This window comes from Cetorhinus maximus, chromosome 13 (genome assembly GCF_964194155.1).
Source record: "Cetorhinus maximus chromosome 13, sCetMax3.hap1.1, whole genome shotgun sequence".
Taxonomy (NCBI): Eukaryota; Metazoa; Chordata; class Chondrichthyes; order Lamniformes; family Cetorhinidae; genus Cetorhinus; species Cetorhinus maximus.
The window spans coordinates 75045610-75064145 of record NC_135891.1 but is presented as its reverse complement, the minus strand read 5'-3'; the positions used below and the strand labels follow the sequence as shown (position 1 = coordinate 75064145).

The following is an 18536-nucleotide window of genomic DNA, read 5'->3' as shown; positions in this document are numbered from 1 at the left end:
GCTGAGTTGAAATAAAGTCAGAAATTGCTGAAACGGTCCAGCTGGGAGGAGGATGAGGATCTGGTGTTAGTTTATGCATGGAGAAGAACACCAGGCAAATGGTGTGGAGAAAGTTCTCTCTGATACCCAGTGGCACAGCTGGGCCAGGATGTGGGAATGTCCTAACTTTGCAGCGCTGGGGAAATGGGCTCAAAGGGACTATGAGTCCATCTGTCCCATCAATCAAATTCTGCTCGTTGTCACATGCGAGGAGAAAGGATTAAAACAGCACAAAGGAAAAATGTGGAGCCGGAGCCGCGCCGCAAGCTGGTGACCAGGTCCGATGTGCTGTGCTTGAAGGAGCTGCCTGGCTCTGTCACAGCTTCGCATCAACACAGCGCTTGGAAAAGCTGGGAGGCGGCAGGTTTGCAGTTACACGTTAGCAGTTCAGAGGCTGGAGGCGAGCCAGAGGCAGAGAGAGACAGAGAGAAACTTTCCAAGGGATAAGGCCCTATCCTGGGGGTCAATGAATAACCAATAGGATCGGCAGCGATTAGCATATCACACTGGGGCGGTTCGAAAAAGTGGAGAGGGAAAATCGGAGTGTGACAGAAGCACAGGCAGAGAAGGATCCTGTACAAGAATGAGAGACAGACAGGAGTGAAGGAGACAGGACTGAAAAGAGAACACAGCTAGAGTCAAGGAGAGAGACAGAGATAGATAAATAGAGAGAAGGGAAGATATAGGTCAACTCCACAGGGGACAGGGTAAGAAATCTCCACCAAAACAGGGATTTCCGTAAAGACAGTTTAATTAGCTAATTAAAAGAATCTTAGGGAAAGAAAGTTGTTCTTTAAAAACACACACTAAAGCCGGGAAACAATGGTAGAGGGAGGTTATTTTGTATGGATTTGCATCTTCCTGTCTCCCCTCACCAGAGTGTCAGCGAACCATCCGCCCAGTCACACAGGTAAAATTAATATTTCATTCATAAATTTAAATAATAACATTCAAACGTTAACTTCAATGAGCATTGTGTTTTACTCTTCACCGTGTGAATGAAACTTTTTCATACATTGGATTAAAATCGATTAGGAAATATAAATGGATCAAAGGTTAATGTAAAAGTTTTTCTTGTTGTTTATAAGTTGTTTGTCCAGCACCATATGGTACAGGCTCTGCCCCATCATCGCTCCCCTATACAATGAGTTCCTGGTAATCCCAGAGGCTGTCGGTGACCGATAATAACCTCCCAGTCCTGCAGAATCTCTCTGTTGTGCCCAGCAACACAGCCTGTACACCCCGACCTGAGAAACAGGGGAACTGTAGCAGAACTGAGCAGCATTTACACCCAGAGTAGAGCAGCCGACACGGGGTCTAACGACAATACATTCTCATATCACAGTGTAAACTGTAATCCAGTCTCATATCAAACTATAAACTGTTATAGACATAAACTGCAAACTGTTATACAGTCGCATATCTAACTGTAGACTACAACACAAGCACATATCTAACTATAAACTGCGAAACAGTCAAATATCTAACTGTGAACTGCAATACAATCACATAGTAAATTGTAATACAGTTACACTTGAAGCTGTAAGCCGCAAAACAGTCACATATCTAATGGTAAACTGCATTACAGTTACATATCTAACTAAACTAATACAGTCATAAACTTAATTGTAATTTGCAATACTGTCACATTTACAGCTAGCTGCAATACAGTCACACATCTGTGAACTGCAAAACTTACATATCTAACTAAACTGCAATACAGTCACAAACTTTAAACTGCAATATAGTCACATTAACTGTAAACTGAAAAGCAGTCACATACCTGACTAAACTAAAATACAGTCACACTTAGGAAATTATAATGCGATTAGGCAGAGTTGGCATGGTTTTATGAAAGGGGAATTATATTTTTACAAATCTATTGGAAGTCTTTGATGGTGTAGCTAGCAAGGTAGATAAAGGGGAATCAGCTGATGTAGTTTCAAAAGGCATTCCATGAAGTGTGTCTCAATAGATTGTTGATCAAGATAAGGGCTCAAATATGATATATTAGCACGGATAGAGGATTGGAAAGCAGAGCAGGAATAAACAGGTCATTTTCTGATTGGCAGGCTCTCTCTGCCTGGAGGTGCAACTAATGTAAAAATACATTTCATGCAAAATAATGACATTGCATTTTTGGCATTATGAGCAATTATTCCCTGTTAAATAAACAACTGGCTGAAAACATTAAATTATCATATTAAATTCGCAAACTGCCACCTCAAATGGTCAATCCATTTCGTATCCTGTTCACAAATATTAACATTGAATGTTAAAACACTCAGGTCAAGTAGTTTGGTGTTTCAGCAATTTTTGAACTTCATGAAATCAGTTGTCCAGAAATGTTTTAAGCAGACCCAAGCAATTCATGGCATCGTTTTAGTCCAGTATTATGTGGGCAGAAACATGGAGGATACGAATAAATAAAACAATTTTTATTACTAATTTATAATGTTTTATCATTTTTGTGCTTCAGGTAAATATTTATATTTATGCTGTGCTCCTGTTCATGCATTTGTAGTTAGGCATTCTAACGACATTCTATAATCTAAAAAATCCCAAAATCCAGAAATGATTTGGTCTCATGCATTCTGGACTGGAGAGGTTGTAGTGTATTTATCTAATTTGGGAAAATAGATTTGATAGTCATTTGGTAGTTATTGATGATTCAAATAACAAATTACTAATTCATATAATGTGCCCAGTTTATCTTAGTAACACTGGTGTGGTTATGTTTGCAAACACGAGCAAATTTATGAAAAGTTGCTTGCTTGTCATATTTTCAGAAACTTTTGCTTTGAACTCAGATTTGTAAATAAACCTTGTGAATTTTATGAATTTGAAACCACACAGATGATGAATGTGATGTAGATCAGTTAATCCTCTCCAATATGTACATTCTGACCTGAACATGCTTGAATTCATCAAATCTTTGCATCAATTATAGTTTATTCCCAAATAATATGTAAAAATAAAGTCTAGACTTAATGTTGCTGGAAATGTTGATGCCTAGTATGAGGAATGTTCCTGAGTTAGCACTAAATAATGACATTTATTATATAGAGGACAAGACAATGTTATATAGAGGATAGCAGAGTGAGCCTAAAGTGTGATCTATACATATCAATTGTTAAATTACCTTTCACTATGGCAGTTGTTCCAGATTTTTAAGGGTCCAGTATTCCTCAAAGACCTCCTCCCAGCAACATGCCAACCTCTGCTGCCCCCTGACCCCTGCCCTTCCCTCTGATCACAAGGCCCTCTGGAAACACCCTCCCCTTGAGGTACACATTCTATCTGCCCTTGCTGGCAGCCGCCTCAAGCCAGCTGGATTCAGACAGGCAACTGACTGGGTTTGGGGGTAGGGGAGTGACGGGTGGGGCTGGCTCTGGGCTGGTGTCATGCAGTTGAAGCTTGGGAATGAAAGTAGCTTGGGCTTCCTGTTGCTGAGATCAGCAGGGATTGGCCCAGCTCTTAGCCCCTATCTGACTTACACACTGAATGCAAAGCGAAAGGGAGAGGAACAGAGATTTGGGGAATTGGTGGAAATACTTCACTTTGTTAAAGAAAATAGATTTTTGTATTTCCAAAATCAAGAAATTTAGCCATTTATCTCTTGCCATTCACTATTCCCATCTCACCTCTATTCTTCTAACCAGCTGCCTCCATTCGTTATCCAGTCACCTCCATCCCAACTATCATTCATCCCAACATCGGCAATCAATTTCACTATTTTCATCCATGTATCCCACCTCCTTGTTCACTTTATCCATCTCAGCTTCTTCCATCCATCCGTCTTTATTGGTTTATGTTCTTCCACCAATCCCTGCTGCCATGAATTTATCCCATCACCCATCAATACCCTTTATTGAGGCCCATTAAGAATTGTTCTTAATTCTTCACAGGTCCTCAAACTGAAAAAAACTTCAGAAGTGTCCAGACAAAGTTCTCTCTTCGGACCGCCTTGGACCCTGAGGGAGATTCTTGCTACCTGATCCCTGGCCAGTTGGAAACCATCAGACAGTGCAACTTCAACCAAACCGCAAGAACATTCTTGGTCATACATGGATGGACAGTAAGCATGTTCAAATAGAAATACATCATTAAATATCCTATATTTGCCTGCTCAGTAAATGGAAATATTTACAAATACTAATTGTTTATGTCAGCCAGATCAGTAGAAATACATGTTACTGACAGGAATCGTCACAATGAAGCCCAAAATCAGCAAGAAATTGGAGGACAGAGAGGACTCAATTGCTCAAAAAGAACACTCAACCCAACTTCAACACTCCCTTCAAACCCACTCAACCCAACTTCAACACTCCCTTCAATCACACTCAATCCAACATCAACACTCCCTTCAAACACACTCAACCCAACTTCAACACTCCCTTCAATCACACTCAATCCAACATCAACACTCCCTTCAAACCCACTCAACCCAACTTCAACACTCCCTTTAAATCCACTCAACACAACATCAACACTCCCTTCAAATCCACTCAACCCAACTTCAACACTCCCTTCAAACCCACTCAATCCAACATCAACACTCCCTTTAATCACACTCAATCCAACATCAACACTCCCTTCAAACCCACTCAACCCAACTTCAACACTCCCTTCAATCACACTCAACCCAACATCAACACTCCCTTCAAACCCACTCAACCCAACATCAACACTCCCTTTAATCACACTCAATCCAACATCAACACTCCCTTCAAACACACTCAACCCAACATCAACACTCCCTTCAAACACACTCAATACAACATCAACACTCCCTTCAAACCCACTCAACCCAACTTCAACACTCCCTTCAAACCCACTCAACACATCAACACTCTCTTCAAACCTACTCAACCCAACTTCAACACTCCCTTCAAACCCACTCAATCCAACATCAACACTCCCTTTAATCACACTCAATCCAACATCAACACTCCCTTCAAACCCACTCAACCCAACTTCAACACTTCCTTCAAACCCACTCAACCCAACATCAACATGCCCTTCAAACCCACTCAACCCAGCATCAACACGCCCTTCAAACCCACTCAACCCAACTTCAACACTCCCTTCAAACCCACTCAACCCAACTTCAACACTCCCTTCAAACACACTCAACCCAACTTCAACACTCCCTTCAAACCCGCTCAATCCAACATCAACACTCCCTTCAAACCCACTCAACCCAACATCAACACTCCTTTCAATCAGGCAGCTATCTGCTATCAAAGAAACAAAGTGGGATTTGCCTTCATTAGACAACTTTCCCACCCCCAGTACATCTCAAAGGGCTCATTGCCAATGAGATCATTTTGAATTGTTGCTGCTATTATAAGGTCGGAAACCTGGTCACTAATTGCACAGCAAGCTCTCACAAAAAGCGGTGTGATAATGACCTGCTGTTTTATTGTTAGTAATGTTTATAAAGCTCCTGAGTCTTTCTGGACAAGGAGAAAGCAACCAATGCATGCATCTGGTTAGGGTGAAGGTGCTAACAGCATCAAAAATGAGATGGACAGAAACTCTACAACCTGTATTTATTGTGGGAAGTCTGTCATTTAATGTTTGCCGAGGGTTTGGCAGACCCTCCCTGCATGGGATTTTCTCACTTTTCTGCTGTTAGCCATACAGCTCCATACAGTGTGCTCGAGCAAGCGAGTGATTCATTCTCATTATATTTGCTTTGTAGGTCACAGGCATGTTTGAGAGTTGGATTCCAAAGCTAGTCCTGGCTTTGTATGAGAGAGAAGGGGACTCCAATGTTATCGTGGTGGACTGGTTAACCCGAGCTCACCAACACTACCCAGTTGCTGCTGACAACACCAAACTGGTGGGCCGTGACATTGCCCACTTTGTCGAATGGTTGGAGGTGGGTCACACACACTTGCATCTTTTCTGCTCTTCCCACTGTCTGCGCTTCAACTCCTGAATTTCATGTCACTCTCATAAGTAACTCATGGGTCCTCAAGGATGTCTTCACTGACCTCAATATCCAGGCAGTTTTTGATGGTGCTTCGAGATTTAAACAGAATATTTTTTTCACATCGCTAAACCTATTGTGTACGTCGCCAGGCAACTCCCTTCCCCGCCCCCCGCCTTCCCAACCATCACAGATCTTTGATTAAACATAGAACATCACAGCAGCTTTTAATTAGCAAATAAACAATAGATGAATTAGTACAAAGCAGTAAGATAATGCATATCTAATTGCAGTAAAAGAAAGACTTGCATTTATATATCACCTTTTCACATCCTCAGGCCATCTCAAAACACTTTGCAACCAATTATGTACTTTTGAGCTGTAGTCTCTATTGTCTTAGGCAGTCCCTCGGTTTGAGGATGATTTGCTTCCACCCTGGCTCTGTGATGCACCATCTGCAGACTCTACCACTTGTGGGACAGGTGGTGCTCGGACAGTTGGGTAGAGGAGGTGTTTGGAGGTTTTGCGCTCCCTCTGGTGCCTCAGCTTTGCCTCTGCATTGACCCAGTGAAGTCTCTCGATACCTTTCCAAGTGAACCTTCTCCATTTTGGTTGGTCTCCCATGAGTCAGTGGGGATATTTGACCTCTTCAGGGTTACTTTGAGGACATTCCTAAACAGTTTCCACTGCCCTCCTGGGAATCTCCAGCTGCGACCCAGTTCCGAGTAGACCAGTTGATTCGGGAGTCTGGCATCAGGCATACAAACAACAAGCCCTGCCCATTGAAGCTGGCTTTGAATTGCTGCTGGTTGCTTATTTCAACTTGACAGTTTCATCTCCATTCTGAGCTTCATTCTTAGCATTTCTAGGTTTCATTTCAGGACTCAATGGTGTCTTCAAGGCCCCCGGAGGATTTTGACCCTGTGGACCCTTCCAGGTATCAGACAGCCTCCCGTTACCCTGGGAATAGGGATTGTGGTCTCTGCTGGAGGCACCTCCTCCAAGGAGGAAGAGAGGGGCAGAAGGGAGAGGAGGCCAGGTGTCCCAATGCAGCTTCCAAGGGAGTGACCTGTGGGAGGAGAGGCACAGGCACAAGGGGCACAGGGCCAGCAGGAAGTCCAAGGCAGAAGGGGCCACAGATGACACCACTATCCTGCTGCCAGGGCTTGCAGGCGGTGATGCAGCTACCTCAATATGTCCGAGGTGAAATGCTGAAGGAGGCTTCATCTCTCCAGGAAGACCGTGACCTCAGGATTGGGCCTGAGATCAGCTCCGACTGTGTGGGTGGAAACCCCATGCCAGTGGCTCTGTAGGTCACAGTGGCCCTCAACTTCTATGCCTCCAGCTCTTTCCAGGGCTCAGTGGGGGATCTGTGTGGAGTCTCCCAAACAGCTGTCCACAGTTGCGTCAAGCTGGTGACAGAAGCTCTGTTCAGGCAGGTATTGACTTTCCTTCACTTCTGTGTGGACGAGGCCAGCAAGGCAGAGTGAACCAGACGGTTTGCAGCGATTGGTGGGTTCCCCCACGCCCAGGGTACAATCGACTGCACATATGTGGCCATCAAGGCGCCAGCGGGTAAGCCGGGTGCCTTCGTCAACAGGAAGGGATTCCACTCCATGAACTTGCAGATAGTGTGTGATCACAGGATGCTGATTCTACAAGTCTGTGCCAGGTACCCAGGCAGCTCCCATGACGTGTACATCCTCAGACACTCCCAGGTGCCGAGGCTCTTCAGTGCTCCAGCCCGATCGGATAGACGGCTGATGGGTGACAAGGGCTATCCATTGAAGAAGTGGCTCATGAAGCCTCTCTGCCACCCAAGAACAGGCAGAGCAGCGGTACAACAGGAGCCATGGCTGTACAAGGCCGGTGATAGAGAGGGCCATAGGTCTTCTGAAGATGCACTTCTGATGCCTGGACCATTCAGGGGTAGCACTCCAGTACCCCCCAGAGCGGGTATCACTGATCGTGGTTACATGCTGCGCTCTCCACAATCTGGCACTGGCAAGGGGGGACCCACTGGAGGAAGAGGATGTTGATGCAGCTGCACAGGCCGCAGAGGATGAATCCAATAGTGATTCAGAAGAGGAACACGGTGAGGAGAACGCTGAGGGTGTGGAGCCAGACCTCGGTAATCTCCTGGGAGGCAGGGACATCAGGGAAGCCTTGATTCAACGCATGTTCAGCTAGGCTGCCAAAGATCCACTTCCACCTCATGCCAGGGCTGCCGTCTCCACCCCGGATATCTGAAATGACCCTTTCATTTGAACCCAAAGTCCACTCGGTGCCTGTGCAATAAAGTTTAGAGCCACTCACATCCAGCATTACATACTGGCGTATCCTACACCTAAAAAATACAAAGGTGAAGCTACTCAGGCCATTAGGACAAAAACAAAATTTATCTCATTTTGACAATGCAAAAAAATTAACACCACCTTCTCTGGTCTTAATTCCCAGACCAGAAAACTTAAACAAAACATTACACAACAGAAGGTCACCTGTGACCAGTCCTTCTTGTGCTCATGGTGCCTTAAACTTACATTTGCGAGTGCTACGTCTTGGCACCCCCGCCCGCCCCCGCTTGCTGGCACTGGCGTTGAAGACAGCCTGCTATCTTGTGGCCTTGATAACCTTAGCGGGTGTCCTCTGGCCTGTGGGGCCTGTGCTGGGAGGGAGCAGCCAGTGCCATGGCTGGTATCCCCTCAATCATCACAGCCTCATCAGATGGCACAGTCACTGGCAGAGGGGTGGAGGAGCTGCTGCTGTCATCCAGAGCGCCCTGAGAGGAGCCCACAGATATGACAAGCAGCTCATGCACCAACTTGAGGGGGTTGCTGTGGACCTCCCTGCTCATCATTGATGGATGGGCACCTAGCTGGGATACTGGGTGCCTCATCCATCTCCAACATTGACACTGACCAGCTGAGGTCAGTGCCTGAGTGAGGGCTTGCAGGTCTGAGTGCAACCCCAGGAACCCCTGATTCTGTCCCTGGAGCTGCCTCTCCATGAGAGTCGCCACTCTCTCAATGGAGGAGGCAGTGCTCTCGGCCTTGAGGGTTAGCACAGTGTTCGCGCTCCACATGGACTCCTCCATCACGGAGAACATGTTCCGCAGACCCTCATGGATCTCCGCTAGATCCTCCCGCACGTCCCGCTGGACTTTCAGCATCTGCTGCCTGATGGACAACTCCAGAGGCTCATCATCAGTCTTCGCCTGAGCATCGTCCTGGTCCCCAGCAGTCCTGCAACTGCTGGCACCCTGAGAACTCTCTGCCTCTGCCCGCTCTTAAGCGAGTGTGAAGTGCCCTCACTGCTGTGCTCTGACATTCTAACCGAGGATCTAAAGCCCACCGAGATGCTGGTATCTTCGCTGGTGCCTGGTTCAGAGAGCGGGTGTGACGCAGGTGCATGTGAAGCCTGGTGGTCCTCTGGCATCAGGGGTGGCTCTTCGGGATCCTGTGATTGAGTGGCTGCTGGCGAATCTAAGGCAGAACAAGGGCATGTCATTAGTTTAAGTCATCACACTGTCACTTTGCGTGCCAGGCACCCTGGTGAGACAATGGAGATCAGCATCATGCTGCCCTCGTCTTTCAATGATCAATGAGGACTACAGGTTTGAGGCTCCCATCAATGATGAGACTACACTAGAATATTTGCACCACCAAAAACTCTCACCTCTATGCTCTGGGCTTTGACCTTCGTCTGACACCCCAGCCTCTCCATGACTGGTTGACCGAGGTGCATGGTGCTTCTCCAGCTCCAATGTGTCCCGCTTGAATCTGGAGAGGATTAGGAGCTTTGGGGGGGCCCCTGCCTGTCTGAGACCTTTCAATGTTGTTATGGCTTGTCTTCTCCTGAAAGGACACTGATTAGTCCACTCTCTACCTGCAGCACCATTGCAGCCTGGCCAACCCCAGCTGAGGAACACCTCGCAGGGCACATCCGAGTCGTGGCCCTCGAGCCACAAGGCACTCAGTCCAAGCAGCCAGGGCTCACCCCCTTGGCCAGCTCCGCCGTCATTGATAGCTGGCACTCAGACTCTAACACCCCTGAGCTCCACGGGAAACGGCCAGACCTTAACACTTTAACACACTGATCCCTGCCAACACACTGATCCCTGCTAACACACTGATCCCTGCCAACACACTGATCCATGCCAACACACTGATCCATGCCAACATGGTACTCACCCTTCCCAAGTGCAGCAGGTCGTTAAAGGTCGCACTTCGGTCAACCAGTCGTGGAGAGGCTGGGGTGTCAGACGAAGGTCAGAGCGCAGCGCACAGCGTCGTGGCTGCTGACCTGCGCTGCCACCTCCTCCCAAGCTCTTTTTTAGGTGTGGAGGCCTCCTCCTTCTTTCTCTGGGGACGAGGGTGTTCTTCCTGAAAGCCACCTCCTCCAGGAGGACCGCAAGGCTCTCATCCGAAAACTGGGAGGCTGAGTGCCCACCCAACCTGCCCCCCACCGTTTGGCGTTTCCAGCCACACTGGATGCCATAACTTAAGTGTTCACAATGCGGAAGAAAAGTTCTTACCTGGCAGCCTACAAGGAGCTGCCGGTGCCATTTTTAAACTGGCCGCCGGATCGCCATTGGACCAGGCGGCCAACAGGCCCCCGCCCGCCCCTTCCCGACCATTGGGAGGGTGGTTTCACGTTAGGTGGGCCTTAACTGGCCAGCCATGGTGAAATCCCCCAACCGCGGGTGGTGGTTTGTCTCCCAACCGGTTGTGGGCTCGCTGATTGTGCCTGCCCGCCAAGGGTAAAATTGAGGCCTAAGCTGAAAAATGATTAGGCACAATCGCAATCTATATGCTGCATTGTTATTCTGTCATTACCCTTTGTACATTCTTTTCCTATGTTTTCTCTCAAATTTGTGTCTGTGTACAACACTTCATAGGATAATATTACCTCGAGTGAGGAACAATACTTGCTGGGTTCAGCTTGGGAGGGATCACACTGACAAGAATCTGTGAGCTCATTTGTATGCTAGCTCTGAACTGTCTATACCATATCTTTATGCCATGGAAGGTTTCCAGGAGCCAGCTGGTGACATTGTGTGTGTTGAGCAGCCCGTGGTGCATCAGAGCCATCCAAAAAAGTGTCTGCAAAGACCGGGCACCACACTCGGGGAGGGGGAACACGTGGGCAGGGACAGACCAGCTGACCATCATGTTGCAACTGAGAATTCTGATCCTCGCCACTCCCCATCCACCAAGAGTTGTGTATGCTCCTGGGAAAGGCACAGAACAGCAGAATTCAAAAGCCTTGGGTCAAGTATGAGGGACAAATGAGAGAAATGTGTCTGCCCTCTGAAACATTGAAAACAAGTTCCAGAAGATCACGGTGACCGTCACACGTCATCCAACCCACCTGCTTTAATTGGCTGTGGTCACAGCTGTAGTCGTGAACACTGTGTTCCCCATGCAGGCCAGGGAGCAACAGGCACTTGACTCAGCTTTCCGGATTGAATACATGGCTCTGAGGCAGAAGGTCATGGACTCGAGTCTTGCCCCAGAGACTTGAGCCAACAGTCTAGGCTGACGTTCTAGTCTTACTGTGCGAGTGTTGCACTGTCTGAAGTGGTGATTTTTCTGGATGAGACATCAAACCAAAGTGCCATCTGCATTTCCAGGTGGACGTAAAAGATCCCAAGCCACCTCAAAGTGAGCCAATCTTTATCGCTAAAAACAGATTATCTGGCCATTCTCACATTGCTGTTTGTAAGAGTTTACTGTGTGCCTATTGGCTCCTGTGTTTCCTATGTTACAGCAGTGAACGCACTTGGGAAAAGTATTCCATTGGCTGCAAAGTGCTTTGAGATGTCATGAGCAGGGTCATCAATTGTCCTGGATTTTCTGAGACCATCCTATAATTTGGCGTCTAGTCCCACGTCCTGGGTCAGGCCTTCCCAGAATCTGTTTTGCCCTGGATTTCTTCTGTCCTGGATTTCTCCTGCTGGAGTTGTTTCTGCACGAGTGCATTGGCACAGCGAGGTATTGGTGTCTGTCTGGGGCAGCTGTTGAGGTGTGGGAGCTGAGCCAGCAGCATCAGAATCTGAACAGGCCACACAGCTGCTGGTTCCTCCCACCCGCACCCCCCTCTCCAATCTCCCCATGGCTCTCGTGGACTTAACTGATGGATTCACCAGTACACACCCTCCCCACCCACTTCCACTCTCAAGGTCTCACCACACCCAGCACCCTGTTCCCAAGGCCTCATCAGCTCCCCCAGGCTGACATGTACCTTATTTTTGGCCAGAATTGGTCACCCTGCTCATAAGGTCATTGAGGGGCACCCAGTCAATTCAAGTTGCTTTTCTTTATTGATAATCTGTTGATAATTAAGCCCTTGCGTCCATTCCTGTTATTGTGACAATGTTCAAACTAAGGCTGAGACAGCTGGACAGTTCAGGAGGTGACTTCCCGTGTAATACAAGCCCTGTTGAGACTGTGACCTGCAATGTTCTGACTCTGGGATGAGAGATCGAGCTCCTGAGATAAGCTGACCCAGTGACAGACACACCAAGCACAAGATGTTTGAATTTGCAGATGGAAGTCAATCTAATTCTGCGTCTTGCATCTGGAAAACATCTGTAAGCCTGTGAGAAAATGTCAAGAAGGCAGGAGAACATCACCAATGTGCTGAATCGATTCGCTTAAAAAAAAGGAAAACCATTATTTGTAAACAAACTTTATCTTTAGGAAAAGTACAACCTCTATATTAAAAAATATCCCCAAATTTGAGACCCCGACATGTACCGTCCCACCACAATGTATACCCCTCCAGCCCCAGTGCGTACGGCCCCCTCACCCTTGGGACCCCGTGCATATGTCCCGCTTGCCCTCGGGGCCCCGTGCGTATGCTCCCCTCTCCCTCGGGACCCCGTGCGTACGCCCCCCTCTCCCTCCAGTCTGAACTGGACTGTTAAGCTACTGTCTGTAATTGTGTCCAAGAAGCTACTGGTCTTATTCCAGAAAATATTGACTTGTTTTTTCCTCGATGTTATGTTTGAATCAGTGAGTAGAACAGACCGTTCAGATCTGTGCTAATGTGAAATATAGAAGTGAGATTACTGTCTCCAACGACAGCTACTCTTCTGTGGTATAAAGGGTTAACAGCTGGGATATGCTAATGTTTGATGTAAATGACGATGTAGCACTGACATCAGTCAGTCATATGTTAGACCCTCATGAGTGAGGTTGGAATCAGGCTTCGGAGCACCATGCCACTCTGTAACCTGTTTAGATGTTGCCCTAATAAACAAGTGTTAAGCAGATACCAGAGTGTGTCTACATCCTGTCTACTAACCAAGTTCCACGCCTAGAGTCCAAGGTAGAAGGACCCAACCTTGGAACAGCCTCTGCTTACTATGGAGTTGTGCAAGATTGGACCGATGTTTAGCTTAGGGAGAGGTCCCAGCAGCAAATCACACACTATCCTTTATCTGGGCACTCAACATTAAGCACACTACAGTGTGCTTGCAGACGAACAGGAGAGAGAGCATATCCTGAATGGGACACAGCCAGAGTGGGTTTTGGCAATTTGGTGCAAAGCGGGAATTCGGTTCATAGGTGACGAGGTGCTTTTTGCATTTTTTCCTTGCTATCCAACTTCTTAAATCTTCAGAGCATGCTGCAGCAGTAGAGGCTACGAGGGAAAGGAATCACTGGTAAGTAGTGGGTAAGGTATTTACTACTTTAATCGCTTATAGTTTAAGGTCTTTTTGTGGCTTATAGTTTGTATATTCTACAGTAACGAGGATCAGGAAAGAAGGGCCCTAGATTAATTGACTTAAAAGGTTTAATTTAAAGGGAGAAGTCATGGCAGGAGAGCTCAAAGCCGCGGTGTGCTCCTCGTGCTCCATGTGGGAAACCGGGGACATTTCCAGTGCCTGGGACCAGCATGTGTGCAGGAAGTGTGTCCAGCTGCAGCTCCTGGGAGCTCGGGTTTCAGAGCTGGAACGGCGGCTGGGGACACTGTGGAGCATCCACAAGTCTGACAGCATCGTGGATAGCACATTTAGAGAGGTGGTCACACCAAAGATGAAGGGACTTGAGAAAGGAAGGGAATGGGTGACCACCAGGCAGTCCAAGAGAAACAGTCAGGTAGTTCAGGAGTCCCCTGGGGTCCCGCTCGCAAATCGGTATTCCATTTTGGAGGCTGATGAGGGCGCTGGTTCCTCCAGGGAGTGCAGACAGAGCCAAGCTTCTGGCACCACAAGCAGCCTATCTGTACAGGAGGGGAGGAAGGGAGGAAGAGCAATAGTAATAGGGGATTCTATAGTCAGGGGAACAGATAGGTGCTACTGTGGCCGTCAACGTGACTCCAGGATGGTGTGCTGCCTCCCTGGTGCCAGGGTCCAGGATGTCACTGAACAGCTGCAGGGCATCCTGAAGGGGGAGGGTGATAAGGCAGAGGTCATGGTACATGTTGGTACCAAAGACATAGGTAGAAAGAGGGATGAGGTCTTGCATCAAGAATTCAGGGAGTTAGGCAGTAGACTAAAAAGCAAGACCTCTCGGGTTGTAATCTCTGAATTACTCCCAGTGCCAAGTGCTAGCGAGCTCAGGAATAGGAGAATAGCGCAGATGAATACGTGGCTTAAGAGTTGGCGCAGGAGGGAGGGTTTTAGTTTCCTTGATCACTGGGACCATTTCTGGGGAAGGTGGGACCTGTACAAGCGGGACGGTCTACATCTGAACCAGAGCGGGACTAACATCCTTGCGGGCGGGTTTGCTCGTGCTGTTGGGAAGAGTTTAAACTAATTCGGCAGGGGGAGGGGACACAGAATGTTAGCAGAATAAGGACACATCATAATACAGTAAAACAATCAAGTCAGAGGGAGTACAGCTGCAGTAAGCTCCAAGGGAGTAAGGCAAGGCTGGATGGCCTCTACTTTAATGCCAGGAGTATTACAGGTAAAAACGGATGAGTTAAGGGTGAGGATTGACACTTGGAATTGTGATATAGTAGCCATCACTGAGACGTGGTTGAGGGAAGGGCAGGATTGGCAGCTCAACATTCCGGGATATAGAATGTTCAGGTGAGATGGGGGAGGGGGTAAAAGAGGAGGAGGCATTGCATTATTAATTAAGGAGTCAATTACTGCAGTAAGGAGAGATGATATCTTGGAGGGGGCATCGAATGAAGCTTTGTGGGTAGAGTTTAGGAATAAAAAAGGGGCAGCCACATTGTTAGGTGTTTATTATAGACCCCCAGATAGTGAGCGGGAAATTGAGGAGCAAATATGTGCACAATTTTTGGGGGTGTGTAAAAACAGTAGGGTAATTATATTAGGTGATTTCAACTTTCCCAACATTAATTGGGATACACACAGTGTTAAGGGCTTGGATGGAGTGGATTTCTTGAAATGTGTACAGGAGAAGTTTTTAGGTCAATATGTAGAGGGTCCAACAAGGGACGGTGCAGTGCTGGACCTAATTCTGGGGAATGAAGCCGGACAGATTGCTGAGGTGGCGTTGGGTGAGCATTTTAGCGATAGCGACCACAACATGGTACAGTTTAAGTTTGTTATGGACAAAAAAATCACAAGTTGCAAAAAAATGTTTTGGACTGGGGGAGAGTGGATTTTAGTAAAATAAGGCAGGATCTGGCCAAGGTAGACTTGGAACAGTTACTTGTGGGGAAATCTACAGAGGAACAGTGGGAGGTGTTCAAAAAGGAAATGGGGAGGGCACAGGCTCAACATGTTCCCTCTAGGGTGATAGGAAGGAGTAACAAGCCCAGAGGACCATGGATGACCAGAGGCATTCAGGTTACGATGAGAAGGAAAAGAGAGGCTTTTAGCAGGTACAAGGGAAGCAAATCAGCAGAGGCATTAGTGGAGTACAGAAAGTGCAGGGTGGAGCTTAAGAAAGCAATTAGGAGAGCAAAGAGGGGATATGAGAAAGCTCTGGCTGGTAAAAGTAGGGAAAATCCCAAGATATTCTATAAGTATATCAATGGGAAGAGGATAATCAGGGAACGAGTAGGGCCCATAAGGGACCAAGGGGGCAATCTATGGGTGGAGCCAGAGGACATCACTAGCGTGTTGAACGAATACTTCACATCCGTCTTCACCCAAGAGAATGAGGATGTAGGTATATAACTCAGGGAGAGAGACTGCGAGGTTCTTGAGCAAATTGATATGGGGAGTGACAAGGTATTGGACGTGTTGGCAGGCTTAATAGTGGAGAAATCTCCAGGTCCAGATGATTTGTGTCCCAGACTGCTGAGGGAGACAAGCGAGGAGATCGCAGGGGCTCTGTCCCAAATTTTTAATTCCTCTCTGGCCGTGGGGTAAGTGCCAGAGGACTGGAGAACAGCTAATGTGGTTCCGCTTTTTAAGAAGGGTTGTAGAGATAAGCCAGGGAGCTACAGGCCAGTGAGTCTCACGTCAGTGGTAGAGAAACTATTGGAGAAAGTTCTGAAGGAGAGTGCCTCTCCAAGTGGAGATAGATAAGGTTTGATCAGGGATAGTCAGCATGGCTTTGTCAGAGGGAGGTCATGCCTAACAAATTTGATTGAATTTTTTGAGGAGGTGACCAGGTGTGTAGATGAGGATAGTGCAGTTGATGTAGTTTATATGGATTTCAGCAAAGCCTTTGACAAGGTCCCACATGGGAGACTTATAAAGAAGGCAAATGCACATGGGATACAGGGTAATTTGATAAGGTGGATTCAAAATTGGCTTAGTTGTAGGAGACAGAGGGTGATGACAGAAGGATGCTTTAGTGACTGGAAGCCAGTGTCCAGTGGCGTACCACAGGGATCTGTGCTGGGTCCCCTATTATTTGTCATTTATATAAACGACATAGATGATTATGTGGGGGGTAGGATTAGTAAGTTTGCAGATGACACAAAGATTGACCGGGTGGTTAACAGTGAGGTTGAGTGTCTTGGGCTACAGGAAGATATAGATGGGATGGTCAAATGGGCAGATAAGTGGCAGATGGAATTTAACCCTGAAAAGGGTGAGGTGATACACTTTGGACGGAGTAATTTGACAAGGGAGTATTCAATGAATGGCATGGCACTAGGAAGTTCTGAGGAACAAAGGGACCTTGGCGTGTGTGTCCATAGATCTCTGAAGGCGGAGGGGCATGTTAGTGGGGTGGTGAAAAAGGCATATGGGACACTTGCCTTTATCAATCGAGGCATAGATTACAAAAGTAGGGAGTTGTATAGAACCTTGGTGAGGCCACAGCTGGAGTACTGTGTGCAGTTCTGGTCACCACATTATAGGAAGGATGTGATTGCACTGGAGGGGTTGCAGAGGAGATTCACCAGGATGTTGCCTGGGATGAAACATTTAAGTTATGAAGAGAGGTTGGATAGACTTGGGTTGTTTTCGTTGGAGCAGAGAAGACTGAGGGGCGACCTGATCGAGGTGTACAAGATTATGAGGGGCATGGACAGGGTGGATGGGGAGCAGCTGTTCCCCTTAGTTGAAGGGTCAGTCACGAGGGGGCATATGTTCAACGTGAGGGGCAGGAGGTTTAGGGGGGATGTGAGGAAAAACTTTTTTACCCAGAGGGTGGTGACGGTCTGGAATACACTGCCTGGGAGGTTGGTGGAGGCGGGTTGCCTCACATCTTTTAAAAAGTACCTGGATGAGCACTTGGCATGTCATAACATTCAAGGCTATGGGCCAAGTGCTGGTAAATGGGATTAGGTAGGTAAGTCAGGTGTTTCTCACGTGTCGGTTCAGACTCGATGGGCCGAAGGGCCTCTTCTGCACTGTGATTCTGTGAATCTGTGATTTGTACTTGCGGATCAGAGACTCATTGTACATGCAGCACCTGGCCCACCTACTTCCTGGCCAGAACCAATAGGACAACAGGTCAAAGGTCGCTAGTAATAGGGCACTGTTTCTCCAACAAAACATGGCTAAAAAACAGCCCCATGCTGTGCGGTGTTTTGGGAGTTCACGATTAATAGTCAAGCATAATCTCCCTGTATTAGATTTTAAAAATTTCATCTCAGACTGTGGATCAAAAGTGAGTAAATGGAGTTAATATACAGGTCAGCCATGATGATGGGGCAAGGTCTTGGGGATGAATGACCTCCTGCTGTTGTCTGTGCAACATACTTGAAGGGCTGAATGGCCTCCACCTGCCCTAGGAATGCCACAGAGATAAAGTTAAACAAAAAGTGTGTGTTTTCTATTTATTCTCTTTAGGAAGAGCTGAACTTCCCGTCCAAACAAGTCCATATGTTGGGGTACAGTCTTGGGGCTCATGTCGCTGGATTCGCAGGAAATTACGTGCCATACAGAGTGGGTCGGATAACAGGTAACAGCACATGGTGCAGTCCGGGTCGTGGTGCAGTCCGGGTCGTGGTGCAGTCCGGGTCGTGGTGCGGTCTGGATTGTGCACTTTTAAGCTTACCCTGGGTGTGGGGGGAGTGGTTAGCGAGGGTCGGGGGGAGAATAGTTGGCGTACGATTGTTTGGGGAGTGGTCGGCGAACGTGGGGGGAGGGAGTGGTTGGCGAGCGTGGCCTGTGAGTGTGGCCGGCGAGCGTGGGGGCGAGTGTGGCCGGCGAGCGTGGTTGGCAAGT

The 18536-nt window shown here is 47.5% G+C and overlaps 1 protein-coding gene across 3 annotated transcripts in view; it reads left to right on the top strand.

Moving 5' to 3' along the window:
- Positions 1-542: 542 nt before the first annotated feature.
- Positions 543-18536, top strand: part of LOC144688710 (lipoprotein lipase-like) — a 34415-nt gene continuing 16421 nt past the window's right edge. For 2 of the 3 annotated variants that reach the window (XM_078555577.1, XM_078555578.1), the window contains exons 1-4: positions 543-949; positions 3948-4117; positions 5747-5926; positions 18159-18270. In XM_078555577.1, the coding sequence (XP_078411703.1) occupies positions 862-949; positions 3948-4117; positions 5747-5926; positions 18159-18270 (550 nt within the window). In that variant the 5' untranslated portion in view covers positions 543-861. The remainder of the gene's footprint in view (positions 950-3947; positions 4118-5746; positions 5927-18158; positions 18271-18536) is intronic. The other variant, XM_078555579.1, reaches the window with a different exon arrangement.